Source organism: Panthera pardus, unplaced genomic scaffold (assembly GCF_024362965.1).
Source record: "Panthera pardus isolate Hobbes unplaced genomic scaffold, ASM2436296v1 HiC_scaffold_11, whole genome shotgun sequence".
Classification (NCBI taxonomy): Eukaryota; Metazoa; Chordata; class Mammalia; order Carnivora; family Felidae; genus Panthera; species Panthera pardus.
Genome location: NW_026526666.1, coordinates 77,504,427 through 77,522,668, shown reverse-complemented (window position 1 = coordinate 77,522,668; position 18,242 = coordinate 77,504,427). Strand labels below are relative to the sequence as shown.

The 18,242-nt window shown below is 53.2% G+C and overlaps 1 protein-coding gene and 1 long non-coding RNA gene across 6 annotated transcripts in view; one reads left to right on the top strand and one right to left on the bottom strand.

Moving 5' to 3' along the window:
* The window catches only part of INPP5B (inositol polyphosphate-5-phosphatase B), a 48,209-nt gene extending 36,586 nt beyond the window's left edge, over window positions 1-11,623 (bottom strand). Inside the window, exons 1-7 of one of the 5 annotated variants that reach the window (XM_053897307.1) lie at window positions 11,502-11,623; window positions 10,669-10,751; window positions 10,190-10,284; window positions 9,266-9,363; window positions 9,120-9,149; window positions 7,073-7,183; window positions 3,083-3,223 (exon numbers count right to left, since the gene is read on the bottom strand). In XM_053897307.1, coding sequence (XP_053753282.1) covers window positions 3,083-3,223; window positions 7,073-7,183; window positions 9,120-9,149; window positions 9,266-9,363; window positions 10,190-10,284; window positions 10,669-10,725 — 532 coding nt within the window. In that variant the 5' untranslated portion in view covers window positions 10,726-10,751; window positions 11,502-11,623. Of the gene's footprint in view, window positions 1-1,676; window positions 1,821-2,829; window positions 2,958-3,078; window positions 3,224-7,072; window positions 7,184-9,119; window positions 9,150-9,265; window positions 9,364-10,189; window positions 10,285-10,668; window positions 10,752-11,501 lie in introns of those variants that run through there. The other 4 variants (XM_053897296.1, XM_053897313.1, XM_053897322.1 and 1 more) reach the window with 4 other exon arrangements.
* A 3,731-nt stretch (window positions 11,624-15,354) lies between these two features.
* On the top strand, window positions 15,355-17,695 carry LOC109255493 (uncharacterized). Its single transcript, XR_002075258.1, has 2 exons — window positions 15,355-15,440; window positions 17,281-17,695. It is a non-coding gene; the product is annotated as an uncharacterized LOC109255493 (long non-coding RNA).
* Window positions 17,696-18,242: the final 547 nt, after the last annotated feature.

The window sequence follows — 18,242 nt, the reverse complement described above, 5'->3', positions numbered from 1 at the left end:
GTTTAAACAAAGTGATCCAAACTCATTTGCTTAGGGGCCTTCAGAGCTTAGGGGCCCACAAAGGCAGAGAGAATGGGCAACGTTCCTACCTGCAGGATAAATATCTAGGAGAATTCCTCTTCGCTGCTAAAAGGATAGGTTGGTCACACAGATTTTACTTCTTGAAAGAGAGAGAGAAAGAGAGAGAGAGAGAGAGAGGGAGAGAGGGAGAGAGGGAGAGAGGGAGAGAGGGAGAGAGGGAGAGAGGGAGAGAGGGAGAGGGAGGGAGAGGGAGAGGGAGAGAGAGAGAGAGAGAGAGAGAGAGAGAGATGGACCAACCCAGGGGCTATTTTTCCCACATTCTCTCTGGCTTCTACCCTGGTAATCTAGGTTACCCTTTATGCTGCCCTGAGATATAAATAGCATTCATTTCCTTTCTCAGGCCAGACAGATTCTAATGCTGTCTTCTGGGTCCAGGGGCAAAAATACTCATGGCGCATCTCATTCTAAATCTGAGTTATTACAAAGCTGCCTCACTTTGAATCAGCCATGGAATAAGAAAACCACTTCAAAAGACCAACATTTGAGTGTTATTACCACTTCGTTAAATTAGCCCAGAAGAGCACCCAATGGGACTTCTGAGTAGTTATTTCCCTTTCTAGCACATGTCTCAGAATCTTCCAGAACACAGCTCCAGGTCTTTGCCCAATCTCTACCAAACTTGGCCTGACACCCCCAAATTCAGCAGAGACAAATGAAAGAATGGACATTTGGGAGAGAAGCATCAAAGTGAGCTCTTTCCTTTCTCTACCAAAACAAAGGCGAGATGTGAAGACCAGATTCCCCTGGCCGCCAAATTACCTAGGCCTTTGAGGTACTCTTATCCCTTTGGCTCACCCTATAAGGACCACTGCCCTGCTGGGCTAACCCTACACTCTCTTACCTCAATGTATGGACTGTCAGCTCCTTGAGGGAGCCTTGTTTCTCCTAAAGTACATCACAAATAGCATTTTTAAGCAGCCTTTCGCCTCAGGTTGGTTCCTCAGGCTATCAGGAAGTGGGTATTTTGATCATACGCGTATAGAAAGAACCAAATCCACTACCTGTTTCCCTGGGCGCCCGGACTATCCAGAACGTCAGAGGAGGCCCCAAAAGTTTCTCCTACCTGTTGTAGAAGATGTGACTCTCCTCTGAGGCCAAAGCAACTTTGGAAGCAGAGATGAGAGGCAGAACTGGGGGCTTGGTACCATCTCTTACCAGTTTTCACATGATTCATTTGGCAATTTTAATTAACTTAAATTGAATTTAAATGAACTTAATTTATAAATGAGTAATCTATAAATTAAACTTAAATTAAAACTTAGCACTTTAGTGTAACCCCACTTACTGTAGGTTATTATGATGGGGCCAAATCATTTTAGACTAAAAATAAAACCAAAACCTTGACGACAATTCCTCACCGGCATGTGACTAGGTTTTGTTTTTTGAAAGCAAAAGAAAGATTGTGAGATCCCTGCGCGTTTATCACCCAGGGGCAGATAACAGGCTTCAGAGCTGTCCTGACTTCTCACAGAAGACCTTTCTCTCCACGTAGGGAATGAAGCACTCCAGCAACCTGGCCCTGGCATGCTGGCTGAGAAAACACAACCCGCCTCTTTCTGCTGCCACTGGGCCTGTTCTTAATGGTAAGCTCTCACCTGTCCCAGCACCACAGCCCAGGATGTCATGGGAACTGAAGCGACAGCTGTCTCAAGATCAAGTCCTTCAAGTGAGCTGAGATAAGCCCCAGAAAGATGCAAACTATCAGCACCATCAGGCGCTTCAAACGCCTCTTGTGGCAGCTGCAATGAAGGAAAAGCATAAGCACTGAGGAAGTCTTTCGCTCACCCAATTTCCTCTCGTTTTACAAACTTTGTGCAACGTGCTATCCGCACCCCACCCCCGACGCCCCAGCCCCTCATAGTTTCCAAGCCTTATAAGAGCAAGTGGAGTGCTGGCCCACACTTACACAGCCACTTGACAGACTCTTCATCTCTCGCAGATGGCTGAGAAAGGAGGCACGAATGGGTACCAGTGGTCATGCCAAAGCTCTCACGTAACTGGAGCCGCATGGGCGCACCCAGGGAAAAAACATACCAGGGAGCCCGTGCAGAAAATCAAGGGGCTGTTCAGAAAATACAGGTCTGCAGGTCCTCCCAAAGCACCAGACTGACGCAAACTTCAGCCCTGGGCCTCTTGCTTTCCAAAAGACAACCTCCTGTTCAACAATTGGCTTTTTGTGCTGCACAATACTACCCACTAAGGGCTGGGTGGAAAAAATCTAGTCCCTTTCACCTGTAACCTCATCCTGGCCTCCAGTCCCACGGTGAAGAGGGCTCTCTTGGACCCCGGATCTGTGCACAGCCCCATCACACGGGCCAAAGACTGACAAGAGAGCCAGGCAGCCCAATACACACACCATTCCTCGCCCAAAGGAAGGCTCGGTCATGGCGAGCGCACCCCCAACACAGGCCAACCTCGGAAGGTCAGGATGGAGAAACTGAGGCTCAGAGAGAGGCAGCGACTGGCTCCAGGGCACACAGCGAGTCGGGAACGGCGCTCTATTACAACCTCAGCCTCCAGATTCCGGGGTACCACACAGCCGTCCGCCTGCCCTCACCACGCCGGCTAAGAATAACATCCCCTCGGAACTTCAGCCCCAGCGTTCCCGCCCCCGAAGGGCCAGAACCTTGGTCATTGCCCCGCGCGTCCACCGGCCAAACCGCAGACCCTGCCCACCCGCGGGCCGGGCCCGCCGCCGTCGCTCCCGACCCAGAGGCCCAACCCAGGTTCCCACAGCCCGCCAAAGACCTGCAGAGTCGCACTCCCGAGAGCCTGAGGCGGCGGACATTTCCCAGCCAGTTTCTTCAAGCTCTTCATCACGCCGCTCTCACCGCCCCGCCCGCGCTGCCCGCTCCGCCCCCAGAAGGGCCCGCCCCCGCGTGCCACCTCCACCAATCGAAGGCCGATACTCTCCATAGCCCCGCCCCCCAACAGTAATGAGACCGCCCCCGCAGCCGCAGTTCCTCCAATCTCCACCGCCCCTTTCGAGACGGATACCTGCCTCCGCCAATTCCGGCGCATGGCGGCCGGGGGCCCGGGGCGGAGTTCCAACCGAGCGGCGTGGGCGGATCGGGCTCCAGCCGGGTGCACCTGTATACCGACAGCCACAGGAATTCAGGATCCGGGGTCGCCGGGTCGCAACCTGTGGCAGGGAAAAGGAGGGAATGCTGAGCCACGGGCTTGAAGAGCCAGTTCCACCTCTGCATGACTGTATGCCGGTGAGCAAATCGCTCAGCCTTTCCGGAGAGTCTCCAAGCCTATTTCCCGGAGCACTGGCTGCATCTGGGATTCAAATGTAATAATAAATGTGGAAAAAGAAAAAAGTGCCCTTCCAAGCTAGACCCGCGCTACTCCCCGTGGTAACTATGTGCTAAGGTGTGTGCTTCATATGTGTATTACTCCTTAATCCTCACAACTAAGTGTAGGAAGTGAGGAACTATTATCCCATGGCAGCAGAGACCGTAAGTCTTAGGTCGCAGAGTGAGAGGCACAGTGGGAACTCAAATAGCTGTCAGTACTAGGGAGTGGGTTGCGTGCTTTAATTGCCCATAATCTCCGTCAGCAACTTGTAAGCTACTCCTAGTAAAAACACACTCTAGGTAAAAATAGTGTGTTCGCTATGAGATATGCCTTCAAGACAGGTCCTCTCAAGACAAGACCTCTGGTTCCCCTTTAACAGATGGCCACCTCTTCCTGGAAATTCTTGAGTGCTTCTGCCTCTCACTCAAACCCACTTCTGTCTGGGCCCTGAATGCTTTTGGTCTCCTATGCTATCTTGCCTGCTCTTCTTGTAAAACTGCATGAACCTGACCAAACCGAATTGGATTTGCAGGGACATCATAAATGGAGAAACTTGGGTTCCAGGCCCCAGTATGGCACCGGCAGAAATAGCTTTTAAGTTCTTTTCAGTATTTGCTTAGTGTTAATCCATATTGGGCCTCATCTAATCCTCATAAACCTCTTGGAGTAGTAGGTAAGGCAGGTTCATATCTTTGTACAAATGACAAAGCCAAGACCTAAAGAAATAAAATACACTGTTCACATTCACAACTAGGAAGTGGCAGAGCTGGGATCTGAACTGAAATCTCTGGACCCCGGGGGCATGGGTTAGAGCCTGGGGTTCCAAATCCCGTCCCATCAATTCAATTGAGGAATGACCTTGGGCAAGTTACTTACCTTCTCTATGTCAGTTTATTCATCTATAAACAGCATATCTACTCTTTAGTATTGCTCAAGGGACAGAACAGGAGAATATGGTTGGTGTGCATGGTCCAGATGTCTAGAAAAATGTCTGACACATAGTAGGTGCTCAGTTAGGGTTCTCTAATTCTTTTCTCTAATTGAGGTCTCTTGACCAAGGCACTTCTACTCCCTGGCCTTTTGTGCTGCACGTTATCCACCAGGGACCGGGTGGAGAAAACCTAGTTCCTCTCACCTTTCACCTCAACCCTCATCCTGGACTCCAGTCCCTTTATCTGTAAAAGGCAAGGGTTGGGCTGGTAGGCACCCAAGGCTTCACCAGTGAGAGTCCCCTTCTTACCCAGGCCCCTCCCTGAGGGAGTCCACGTCATGATGACTACTCAGGGAACTTGATTCAGTGCAGTGTCCCTGCTGGCTATCCCAGGTGTGGTCCCCAGAAGGCAGAGCAGGTAAAGGGACTGATAGACAGATACGTAAGCCTAAAAGAGCAAAGTCATCCTTGACTCCTCTCTCTCCAGACTCACAGCCAGGCACCAAGCTCTGTTCTTCATTTCAACACATATCCATGAAGTGCCTCCTGAGTGCCAGGCACTGTTCGAACCACTAGGGTAAAGTTATGAACACAACCCAAACTCACTGCCCATGTGGTACCTGCATTCTCTTCAATTCGATCTCCGGTGCACCCTCTCCTCTCCATCCCTAGCCCAAGCCTCAGTTTTTATGCCGGAACCCCTGCAATGCACTCCCGGTGAGCTCCCTGCTCTAGTCTCTCCCCTTTGGAACCAGTTGCCAGAGGAACTTTTCCTTCATGCAAATCCTACCTTGTCATTCCTAGGTTTAAAACTCTTACAGCTCCCCACAAGCTGTAGGGCAAAGTCCAAGGTCTTTGTTGGTTGTTTAAAACCCTTCTTGAGCTGTCTCTGCTGGCCTCGGCTGGCTCAGCTCTCTCCACACCCTCCTATCTCCAAGTTCAATCCCATTCAACAACCTGCTCTTCCTTCTGACAGCCGTCTCCCCCTTGTTGCCTGCCTGGGAAAAACCTTGTTCATCTTTCAGGTCTTGGCTTACATATCACCTCCTCCATGAAGCCTTTCTTCACTGAGCCGTTTCTATGGGATAGGAAACACTTTTGTAAAAGATTCTGCATCAAAACACAAGAGCAAGAGGCGCCTGGGTGGTTCAGTCAGTTGAGCGTCCAACTCTTGATTTCGGTTCAGGTTGAGATCTCACGGTTCGTGGGTTCAAGCCCCATATCAGGCTTCATGCTGGTAGTGTGGAGCCTGCTTGGGATTCTCTTTCTCCCTCTCTTTCTCTCTCTCTCTCCCCCTCCCTTCTCTAAAAATAAATAAATAAACTTAAAAAATGTTTTCATAGCATTAAACACACACACACACACACACACACACACACACACACACACACACACACACAAGCTAAGCTCTTCTGGAGGACACTATGTAGTCCTGTCTAATCCTGGCTCCATAGTTTACCAGCTGTGTACTCAGGCAAGACACTTAGCCTCCCCGAGCCTCAGTTTCCTTGTCTGTAAAATGGACACATTGCTAATACCAACCTTGTAAGGTATGGTAAGGAAAATAAGATAATGTGCAAAAAGTTCTCAGAACAGCATCTAACACACACTGAGTCAACAATGAATGTTAGCTAAGTTACGGACCCTCTTGTACAAAAGGAAGAAACAGGTTTTGAGCTCCTAGTATGTGCTGGGCACTTTCACATGTATTCTCCCATTTAATTCTCACTGCTCCATGAGGAAGATATTCTTTACAAGTCTACAAAACCAAGGTTCAGAGAGATGAGGTGGTTTGCCCCAAGACACATCATCAGCAAAGATAGGTTTCAAATGCAAGGGGCTGTGCAGCTTAAAAGTCCATGTTCTTTGCTGTTATTACTATTATTACCCCTCCTACATCTACTAATAATAATCATAAATTGAGTTATCCTTATTAGTTGAACCTTTGGAGGCAAATTTCCCCCTGTTTGTAGAATAAACTTCAAACCCCTTAACCAGGCATTCAAGGGTCTGTAATCTTGTTTCTACTTCCTTATCCCACATACCCCAGCTTACATCCAAAGCCAGTCCCCTTTCTGGCATACCAGGCAAATTAAGTTGGAGCCCCCCAGACATTTAGACCACGATGGAAGGGAAGCCCCCACCCCCCGCCGTCATTCCTACAGAGACAAGATGTTAGCTGGAAAGGAAACAAATAATGGTGTTGGGTATACACCTAAGCCCAGTACCTGGTGACTGAGATTTACGTGTTCTGTGGCTAATTCTCTGCTCTGTACAAACTCTCCTTTACCTGCCTAGCTGAAATCCTGATCTATACAAGTTCTGCCCCAGAGGCCACTAACCTCTCATTGCTAAGCCAAAACTAGACCATTTCCTCAGCTGCCGTGGGAGACAGAGCAAGGGTCAAGAGCAGATGAGCCCATATGCCCAGCTGTGGTTGCCAGAGAGACGGAAGATAGGCCTCTAGGAGTTGCTGACCCTGCTAACTTATAAAAGATTCTGCATCAGAATCACAGCCCACCCAGCCTACAGCCGGGAGGACAAAGGGGGCTCCGCTCAGGTTTAGAAATGGGAAGCCAGAAATGAAAACCCATGGTTGGCTCATGGCCTGAGGGCACTGTGGCCTCAGGCCAGCAGCATTGAGAGGGCACAGAAACTGTGGAGCGTGAGTCCAAAGGATGGAAAGTCAACTGGCAGTGGGTAGGTCAGTGCCCAGCCATACCCCCCGCCCCACCCCAGAGAGCCTGGAGTCTTACCTACCTGGACAGGCGCTGGCAACTTCTTGGAGGAACATCCTGGTGTGTGAACCAAAAGGTAGCTGGAATACGAGGCTGAGCTCTGCAGTGTCCAGCTGGACAGTCACATCTGAGCCTGCACAGAGGAGGTGGGAATTGAGCCCTTGGCCTCCAGAACTACCGAGGCTGGCATCCCCAGAATGGAGAATCAGCAGCCCAAGATCCCAAAGCCCTGTTAGCCCTTAAGCAGTTCACTAAAGGCTGCTGCTGGGTGGTAAAGAAACCTCTACACTCTCAGCTCCAAATTAACATCCTCCCCACTCCGCAGGGGGGCACGGATCAGGGCTCTAACAGCCAGTAAGCCTCCCCACAAGAGTGCTAGATGGCACTGGACGGGGACAAGTTCTCTGACCTGTTGTCTACCCATCCCTGAGCAGAAGGGAATATGCACATAGAAGCAGACGAGAGGGGCTGTCTGGGTCTAGCTGACTACGTCAGGCATGTGCCGGGTACTGGGAATACCATGGTAAGGGGAATGGACACGGCCTGTCTGCGAGGAGCTAGACTGTGGAGGGTGTCCTGCTCATCGCAGAACCCCCCAGCACCCTGTAGGCTCATGGCGAGCACCCACAAATGCGCCCAACTAATGAATGAGCAGGAGCAATCTAGCAGAGTGATCAAGACTGTGGGCTCTACAGTCTGGACTCTGAGTGTGAATCCCGGTTCCGCCACTTACTAAGTTAGTTCGTTTCTCTAGGCTTCAGTTACCTTGTCCACAAAATGGGGATGGGAAAACAGTGACGGCTTCATGGGGTTGTGGTGGGGAAGCATCGTATGGTGTACGTAAAGCTCTTAACATAGTGCCTGACACAAGATACTCATTGACTGAATATTCATTTCTGTTGTTAGTACTACGGCTCTACTACAGTCTAGCAGAGAAGGCAAGCATTAAATAGGTCACTACAAATAATTAAATCACTGAAGGTGGCAAGGGCACCTGGGTGGCTCTGTCGGTTGTGCATCCAGCTCTTGGTTTCCGCTCGGGTCATGACCTCCCAGTTTGTGAGTTCGAGCCCTGTGTCGGGCTCTGCACTTAAGTGTGGAGCCTGCTTGGGATTCTCTCTCTCCCTCGCTCTCTGCCCCTCCCCCACTCACTCTGTCTCTGTCCCTGTCCCTCTCAAAATAAATAATCTTAAAAAAGAAACTTTAGGGGTGCCCGCGTGGCTCAGTCGGTTAAGCGTCCGACTTTGGCTCAGGTCCCAATCTCACAGCTCATGAGTTAGAGCCCCGTGTCGGGTTCTCTGCTGACAGCTCAGAGCCTGCTTTGGATTCTCTGTCTCCCTCTTTTCTCTCTGTCCCTCCCCCTCTTGTGAGCATGCGCTCTCTCTCTCAAAAATAGATTAAAAAATCTTCTTTTAGGGGCGCCTGGGTGGCTCAGTCGGTTGAGCGTCCGTCCGACTTCGGCTCAGGTCATGATCTCACGGTCCGTGAGTTCGAGCCCCGCGTCGGGCTCTGTGCTGACAGCTCAGAGCCTGGAGCCTGCTTCGGATTCTGTGTCTTCCTCTCTCTCTGACCCTCCCCCCATTCATGCTCTGTCTCAAAAATAAATAAACATTAAAAAAAAAAAATTTTTTTTAAATCTTCTTTTAATTTAAAAAAACTTAAAAAAAAATCACTGTGGGTGACAGAGAGCCATCAAGGATGAGAAAAAGGAATGTGTATCTTCGAGGCACAACTTCGGGAGGCTCAACTAAAGCTTCCTGGAAGAAGTAAAGTGTGAAATGAAGCCCCGAAGGATGGGTTGGCTAAGTGAAAAGAGGTGTGGGGGCTCTCAGAAAGAGGGAGCCACATGTGCAGGGGCTCCGCGGCGGGATCATGTCATGCTGGAAGGTGATGGAAGCAATCCAGAAGATTCCAAGCACAGCAAGAGAGGAGGGGGGGGGGGGATGGGCGGGCCTGATCCTACAGCGTTTTGCTTGCCATGGTAAGGACATCAGAGAGTGTTCCTCACACCATTCTCTCAGTGGATCCTGCCCTAACTAACTGCCACTCACGCTGAAAAGACCACTCACCGAGAATGTAGAGTTCACCATCCAGGGACACTGTAGGGAGGGAAATGAAAACGGCTTTAGCAATTGAGCACTCCAGCCGCTACCAGGGAAGAAATGACCCGGGGGCCCAGAGGAGAGGGACTCACACCACCCAGCCCCTGTGGCACCTTCTTCCAGCGTGAAATCCCGTGAGACCGGCACTATCTGGTCCAAAGAGACATCATCCCCGGTAATGGCCATCCTCCGGTGCGTGTACAGGAAGAGACTAAGGGCAGGAAGCAGAGGTGAAGACAGGGCCCACCGGCCACCCCTCAGGCTCATCGTGGGGGCCTTGGCCAAGTGCTCACACTCCCTCCTTGGTCCCTAGGATCGTGCTGGTGGTGCCCTGCTCTGCACAATCCTCGTGCCTTCTCTGTCCACGGTGCCCATCAGAGACTGCCGTTCTACAGATAGGTCATCAAAGCTGAACTTGGCTCATTTTGGGGTGCCTCTGCTTTGTCAGTGAAGAACATGCGTGATCTATCTGTAGCGTGTGACAGCAACACCATAACCTCAGCCACCCCTTCCCTCTCTGACCACAGTTTTGCTATCTGTAAAGTCAGGGTGGTAGGTTAGAAAATGTCGAGTGTCCCTCCCCCATCCCCTCAGCTCTGAGATCCTGAGGTTCACTTTTTGGCTCTGAGACCTTCGACAAGCATTTGTCAGTCTCTCTCCTTCTGTGTAATATGTGGGCATCGCTGGCAACATGTATTGGGTACAGGGGAGTAAAACAACTCGCTCACGATCATGTGGGTCAGAGGCAATAATGCCTGGATTTGAACCCAGGCAGACAGGCCATGCAACTCAAGATCTGGACCAGAACATTCAGCTGTCTCTGCTTGACAAGTTTCTCCAACAGGTTTTGAGCATTAAGTGAGCCCAATACACAGGAAGGGCTTAGAATATAGTGTTCAAAACATAGGAGTGATCATTATTCTAATTAATCTAGAAGACTTAGGCTCTGCCCCAGAGGGATGGCTGAAGCCCAGCTGGAGGATACAGTGAAGAATAACCCCATGGCCCAACAGGCAAGGACCAAACCCCTCACTCACGCGTGTTCCTGGCCACCATGTTTCAGGCGGTGGCGCACGAGTCCCAGGAGACGGCTCTGCCTACTGTCTCCCTCACACAGCACACCTTGAACTGCCTGCTGCTCGGGGTCAAGGAAAAACCAAAACAAAACCGGAGGCCAGGCCTCTGCCAACCCAGCCCAGCCCACCTTCCCTGCCCTTCCCTTGCTCATCCAGATGCACTGTGACCTTAGGCAAGTCACTTCACCTCTCTGACCCTTCCTTATCTGTGAAATGGGGATAATAACCCCCAACGTCACAGCGGGTTGGGAGGATGACAGAGTATTTAAAGCACCGGGAGGAGTCTGATACTGAGCAAGCACGTAGTAAATACTAGCTTCCTTCTTTCCCGAAGGCACAGAGCAAGGGAGGAAAGCAGACAGGCACATAGACACGGTCCGGTCCACCTCCCAGGGTGAGGGCAGGCGCCGGGGCTGGGAGCTCAGTGCTGGGAAGGATATGATGATGCAATATTCCCCCTCAGCCAGGGTCTCCTGGATCGCCACAGACTGGTCCATGCTTGTCCCTGCTGAGCAGACACGCCCTGGGGAGAGGGGGGCAGATGGGAGCCCCCTTAGGTCAACAAGTTACCCAGGAGGTGATGGAGCTGCCTCAGAGGGCTGAGGGGCAAGGAGGAGAGCCCTTGTACAGAGAGAAGTTAGAGGAGGCCTGACCCTCCCCTTCCTCCTCCTTAGATGGGCCCTTTAGTTTCTAGGGAGAGGGGCCATCCCTTTGCCCCTGGTGGGATATACAGTTTGTTGCACCACCCTTTGGAAAGGCGTCCGGTTGTTTCTGAGCGGGGTCTGGTCTATTTGTTGGAAGGCGGGTGCCTTGTCCCATTACTGGAGAGGGAGGCATGGTCCCACGGCTCCCGGGATAGGGCTCTGCCTCCCTTTTGGGGGAGCAGTATTAGCCCTGCTGGCACCTCTTTGGAGGGTGTCGGTGGTGCGTCTGCGTGGATTTGGGGGGAAATGTCCTGTTCTTCTTGGGAAGGGAAGGGAAGGGAAGGGAAGGGAAGGGAAGGGAAGGGAAGGGAAGGGAAGGGCCTCATCCTGGACAAGGACCCCAGTCCCGTTCCTCTTTCCCTAGAGACAGGAAAACACATCGCATTGCTCTTTGGCCCTCATCCCCGCCCAGCAGGCCTGATTGCATCAGCCACAAGCCAGGGGGTGTCCGGTTTTGACAGCTGCAGGACCAGGGTCTCAGCCCTCAGTCTGCCCACTCCCGCCTGCCCAGCCCGGCCCTGGCTTCCCTGCTCCGCACCTGCTCCCAGCCCCCTGCCACTGCCGCCTACCTCCTGAGCTGTCACCGCTGAGGACGTAGGACACCAGGACACCGCGGCCCTGGCCGGCTAGTGACTACGTTTCCCAGGAGCCTGTGCGCCACACGCTGGTCAGCCAGCCTGCAAGTCCCAGCATGCCCACACCAATCACGGGGGCGCTGGGGGGGCTCGCCGCCTCCATTAACCCCTTAGGTCCTGGGGTACTCTGAGCTCCCCCTTCCTGATGACTGCTCTGTCACCCCAGCCCTCCAAGTCATGGGGCCAGAGCTCCCCGCCTAGCATCCTGAAGGAAGATGGCCATGTCTGCCTTACGGGGAAAAAAATAATGCATTTTCATTTTCTCCTCTATTCCAGCCTCAACTCCTTTCATCCAGGCTGGCCCACTCTGGCCTCTACTGGAACTCTTTCTCCCCAGATAACTACCCTGACAACTTTGGGGTCTTCCCATTCAGTGGGGGGTCGGGAAGGAAGTTCTGTTTTTCCAGATGAACCCTAGCCTCTCCTTGGGATTAGTGCTGAAGCCCTGCCCCCTTGGAGGGCACCAAGTTCAGGCCGAGGCCCTGGGAAGAAGTGAGGATCCTGGAGCCCATGCTATGGACCTGATAAATCCCTGTCACGAAAGATACAGCTGTAGGAGTCAGAGCTGGGGGTGGGACTGGGGGCTTGCAGGGCCTACAGAGTCTCCCTAGCTGCTGCTCCCCAGTTCTTCTGGGCCCAGCTAGGGGAGCAGGAAGGGAGCAGGGCAGAGTGGAGGAACAGCAGCGTGGCCACAGCCGTGGCCCCGTGGAGGGGCCCTCCTAGTGACCCTTGGGGCAACCGGGTTGAAGTGAAGATTCCCATCCAGCTGGAGAAGCTGAGGCTTGGCAGGACTCCTGGTAGCAGGGCTGAGCCACTGTCCCGCGACAGCCAGGGGTCCCAGCCACATAGGCCGCAACAAAGCCTGAGCTGGACCAGTTCACCTGCAAGAAGAAATGGGACCATTCATACTCTGCTTGCCCCTCCCCTGCCACTCACCGAGGCAGGAAGTGTAAAGTGGGCCATGGGCTGAGCTGAACCTCCCTGGACCCCCAGCTCCCTCTCCACGAGCTCAGCCGGTCAGTCCCCAGAGAACATACGGGGTGACCAGAAACGAGGAAGCATGTCATGGAGACTTGGAAGATCCCAGCTGCCACCCTGGATCTGGTATGATGTAGAGCTGAGAGGGTCGAGCATGCTGGGCCCCAGGCAGCCGGGCTCCGGCCAGATCTAGCTCTGGCCAGTTTTGGCTGCTTGACCCACTGTGCCCCAGCGGGAGATGAAAGGCCTATAGTTCTGAGGAAGGACAGCACTCCAAGGGCCCACCTCACAGGAGTCCCAGCCCTCAGGGCACAGCTTCCTGCCCTCTGAAGCAGTCACCACCTTGGCAGGAGAAGGTGGCACAGATTTTCCCCTGTAAGAGAAAGTGGAGGGAAGGCTGAGGGGCGGGCAGCTCTGCTCAGACTGGATGTAGAGCGAACACTGGACAGAGGCAGGGCTGAAGCCCCATGTGGCTGTCCCACTGCCTCCAGCCCTCTTCCTGCTTCTGCCTTCCAGAGCAGGCAGGTGGGAAGCAGACACTCACGTTTCCCTTGGGGGCTGGCTCCTTGGTGGTCACCAGGAGCTAAGTGGGAAGCAGCTAGTCCTCTGGGACGGTCAGGTGGCCTAGGCCTGGGAGCAGAACAGGGATGCCTGGGGAAGTGCTGTGACACTCCGCTGCAGGGTGGGGTGGGGGGAGGTAACCCCTCTGCAGAGTCCCAGCCCCCATCCCAGAAAGGGCTTTGTGTGTGGGGACAGTCACGACCTGAAACTGCGACAGTGCTGCTACCCGGGACAAGCAGAGGAGCTTTGCTGGGCCTCCACGGAGACTGGAGAAAGGGGAGAGCTGGTAGGGAGAAGGGGGAAGGGAGAACTGGGAGGGGGAGGCTGGTGGGGTTGGGGCACCGAAGGTACAAAGCTCAGAGTCAGGGAGTGATGAGGAGGGTAGATCTCAAACGTAAGGGTCAGCCTGACAAGGTAGAGAGGTTAGGGTGTGGCTAGAGGCTGGGGGTTGGTAAAAACAGCTCAGATTTGAGGGCCTTCCAAAGAGTGGGGTTCACAAGGGATACAGGAGTGCTGATCCATAGGGGCACTTGTTCCCCCATGTTTATAGCAGCACTTTCAACAATAGCCAAATTATGGAAAGAGCCTAAATGGCCATCAACGGATGAATGGATAAAGAAGATGTGGTTTATATATACAATGGAATACTACTTGGCAATGAGAAAGAATGAAATCTGGCCATTTGTAGCAACGTGGATGGAACTGGAGGGTATTATGCTAAGTGAAATAAGTCAGGCAGAGAAAGACAGGTACCATATGTTTTCACTCATATGGGGATCCTGAGAAACTCAACAGAAGACCAGGAGGGAGGGGAAGGGGGAAAAAAAATTACAGAGAGGGAGGGAGGCAGACCATAAAAGATTCCTAAATACTGAGAACAAACTGAGGATTGATGGGGGGGTGGGGGGAGAGGGGAAAGTGGGTGATGGGCATTGAGGAGGGCACCTGTTGGGGTGAGCACTGGGTGTTGTATGGAAACCAATTTGACAATAAATTACATATAAAAAAAACCAACAACTAAGAGTGGGGTTCAGAGTTGGGTGTTAGTGGGTGGGCAAGGCTCAGGGCTGGGGAGTGGCGGGGTGGGTCTCACAGCTCACAGGGGCGATGGGAGAAGCCAGAGCAGGGGCCATGGAGGAGGGGTTCTGGCCCCGGGCTGGCGGGGCTGCTCACCAGAGCCCAGTTCATTCAGGGCCCAGCAGAGTGAGCCACTGCAGCACCGAGGACAGCGGGGGGGCCTGGGCTGGGACTGGTTTCATCTCCCCTGGGCCACGTAGCAGGAAGCACCGAGTTGAATCAGCTGGAAGAAGAGCATGCCAGGAGTCCAGGAGGAGCGGGGACAGCCAGTTCTGGGCCAGGCTCAGCCCCCTGCCCCAATCCCAACCAGCGGCTCCTTTCCCTCCTGCTCTGCATCCCTCTCGCAGCAGCTTACTGCATGCAGCTTACTGCATGCAGTGTAAGCAACCCTCCGTCCTCCCGCAGCAGCCCCATCCCACGCCTCACCTCACGGTGGTGTTCCCCAGGCCTCCGGGTAGCACATCTCTCAGAAACAGTAGGAGCTGTGTCATATCTGCGGACAGCTTGGGACACTGTGGCTCCGTTCCCAAGGGGTGAAGGCACCAGGGGGCTCTCTCCTCCTTTGTGTGCTGCTCACCTGGACAGGAGCAGGGGTCAGCTGACTGCTTGCCAGATTCTGGGCAACCAGTAAGACCAGCAGAAGGACTGGTAGGAGGAAAAGGAGAGAGGGGACCACTGCAGGGAGCAACCAGCTCAAGGGTCACAGGTCAAGGAAAGGTCAAATGAAAGAGGTCGTGAGGTCAGGGAAGAGAAGGGGCAGTCCCAGGGTCCAGCAACAGTCATGAGTTAGGGATGGTCACAGAGTCCAGGAAGGGCTGGGGTCCCTGGGCTGGGGACAGCTACCTCTGAGCAAAGCAACTCCATGACTACTGTTGGCCACAGATATCTTCTACTGAGGTCCTGCAGGGGCCAGAGAGAGTGAAGGACCCAGTTGAGGACTGCAAAGAGAGATCCCCATCATTGCCTTCCGCAGGTGAATAAACTGAGGCTGGGGAGCAGGAGAGGTCAACCTCTACGGAGAAAGGGACCAAGGGGCTGAATTTTTGCTTCCCGTAAGCCCTACAGTCAGAGTGACACTAAGGCAAGCACAAAGGGGCCTGGAGCCTAGTAACAGCCCCTCTGAGAGTGAATGTTGTTGTTGGCATGGCAACAGCAGCATCCTAGGCCCAAGGGGAGACAGAACCGGAGCAGGTGCAGTGACAGGGAAGAGACATCTGGTGCCTCTGATTGGGCTTCATTTGTGTCCAACATCAGAAGGTGCTGGGGGGAGATGGGCTTTCTCAGAACCCAGGGCAGAGAAACCCCAGGTCACAGAGAGGGCCCCAAATCAGGGCACACCTTGTCCGGGTTCTTCAGGGTTCAGATCCCACCCTGTTTCTAAACCAGAGCTGGGCCAAGGGCAGGAGGTAGGTCTTAGACACTGGAGATCTGGATCCTGGCTCTGCTTCCCCCAGTACTGAAAGATTAGACCTGGAAGAGTGTGCTAAGCCCAGTTCGGATGTTTCCATGCAAGGCAGAAAACTGCTGCAGGTGAGAGAAGGGGGGGGGGGGGCGTTATTTCCATCTTCTCCCCCAGCCCTGTGTTCCCAAGGCTCACAGGACATGCTTCCCTGACCTCATTCTTCCTTCAGCACTTCCATCTGTCTCTTTCCAGGGAAAGCCTGGAGCTAGAACCCCTCTCGGCTGGGGCCTTCCGGGCAGGGGTCTTGAATACACATCTGGGGCAATGCTCACTATCCAGGGTGCTGAGGTGAAGCAGGATAGGATCTCCTGGCAATAGAGGTCACTTCTCTCTCTACCCTCACCTCTTCTAATTTTTTAAAAAATGTTTGTTACTTTATCTATTTATTTTTGAGAGAGACTATAAGCGGGGGAGGGGCAGAGAGAGAGAGGAAGACAGAGAATCCGAAGCAGGCTCCATGCTATCAGCACAGAGCCTGATGCTGGGCTTGAACTCATGAACCATGAGATCATGACCTGAGCCGAAGTCAGACACTTAACCAACTGAGGCACCCAGGTGCCCCTGTCTTCTTTTTTGCAAGTAATCTCTACTGCCAATGTGGGGCTCAAACTCAAGACCTTGAGATCAAGAGTCGCATGTTCTAGTGATGGAGCCAGCCAAGCACCCCTCCCCTCACCCCTTCCCAGCAGGTGTCCCCACGCCTCTCCCTCCCCTCCAACACCACAAGTGGGAAGCACTTCTCCCAACAGCACCTCTCCAAGGGGATCTCACCTTCCAAAGGTGAAGAGAAGGGCCCAGAGGCTCTACACAGATGTCTGTGTCCATGTGAAAGGAAGGGCCCAGGCATCCCGCACAGGCCTCTTTTCCTCCTCCCTGGGTTGGGTAGATGAGGCTGGAGGGACAGCCTGAGTGTGAGCTGGCCAGACACAGCAGAATCAGAAAGCCTGGCCGATAACCTCCTAATCTGCATTACTTTTGGCTTTGGTTTGTGCAATTCTCTATGGCTAGATAGAATATTCCTAATGATTCCCTGTGCCCCAGCCTCTCCCAGACATAGACCTACCTGCACACCTGAAGCTACGGAGGGGTGAACACGTGTGCATACGATGCAGCCCCTGGAATCATTGGTCAGCTCTGGGAATTCCTTCTGATGTTACTGCGGGGGTGGGGGTGGGGTGGGGGGGGGGTGGGACACACAGGGGCCACAGGCAGAAGGGAGCACAAGCCAAATGCTATCCAGACTGTAGCTGGAGGGAGAAATTAAAGCCACTTGGCAGCTTGGGCAGAGTGAAGGACCCCCGTCCCAAGGTCCCACTGGGACATGCCTACTTGTGTAGAGAAACCTGGAAGGTAGAGAGGGCTCTCAGGAGTGATAGGAGGGCAGGGAGGCCCATGTCCTTCCAGAACCCACCTGGAATGGGAGAAGTCTGGCTGGCTGGTGGTGGAAAGGGTGGTGTGCGGGAAGAGGCTGCGGGTCCATTCTTACCGTGAGAACTTGGGAGGTGAAGCTGCTGGCAGGATCTGAACAATGAGGGGGAGCCATCATCCCAAGGACATATTAAATAATGCAGAGGGAGGAGAAAAACCCCAGGAACCTTGCCCCTCACTCCTCTAACACACTGGTTACATTTTTAGGGTGCTCTCTTTGTAAAGCCTGCCAGGACAAGTTGACCCCAGCGAGAGGAACAGAAGACAACTGGAGGAAAGGGATGGCCCGTTGGGGCTGGACACAGACCGACTGGCTTTCTTCTGAGGTGGGAGTGAGGAGACTCCTGTTTCTGGGAGTTTCATCCCAGGATCAGCCGCTGGGTTCGGCAGCACCCATCTGGGGGGCAAGCCCGGAACGAGTCTCCAGCCTGACCTTCTCTGATGAGCAGCCTCCCTCCTTAAAGAGGGAGTTGAGTCACCTGTTCTCAGCAGGAAGTGCCCTGGTAGAGGTTCAGACTCCACGTCTAAGGGAGAGATTCTCATAAGACTCGGGAACCAAGAATGGGATTCCGGGCATTCGTGAACCCTTTAGATGGTGTGTAAAATTACCTATGCACATGTATTTTCCTAGAGAGTCCACAGTTTTTATCTTCGTATTTCAGAAGGAATCTATGATCCTGGAAAGATTAAGGACTACTGGTGTAAGCCAAGAGGGAGCAACCACGCTCCTTCCCGAGGCTGGTCAGGGAGCTGAGATGAAGTCCAGATTCCAGGGAGTCCCCTGTGGGAGAACCACTTCTGATGGTTTGTGCTAATAGCTCTGTGCCCTCAGGGCTGGAGGTCGGCTGTAGGACTTTCTCCCTGTCCAGGAGGTTGTTATTGGGCCTCCGTACCTCTGGTTCTGCTCCCGTTCATGGTCTCACCTTCACCTAATTCTCAAGGTTTGTAAACCTAGCTGGGACACAGAAGGCGCTAAAAATATGTGTTTGGATGAAAGAAGAAAAGAATCCTTTGCTGCCGTGACAGGGAAGCGGCACATTTCCGCCAAGGCCTCTCTGGTGCAATTTGCATAAGGACCGCAGTCACCTAGGCAAAGGTGATAGCAGGACTCCCCAGGACCTGGCCCCACCTTCCCCCCCACACGGTAAAATACAGGTTGTACTGACCCT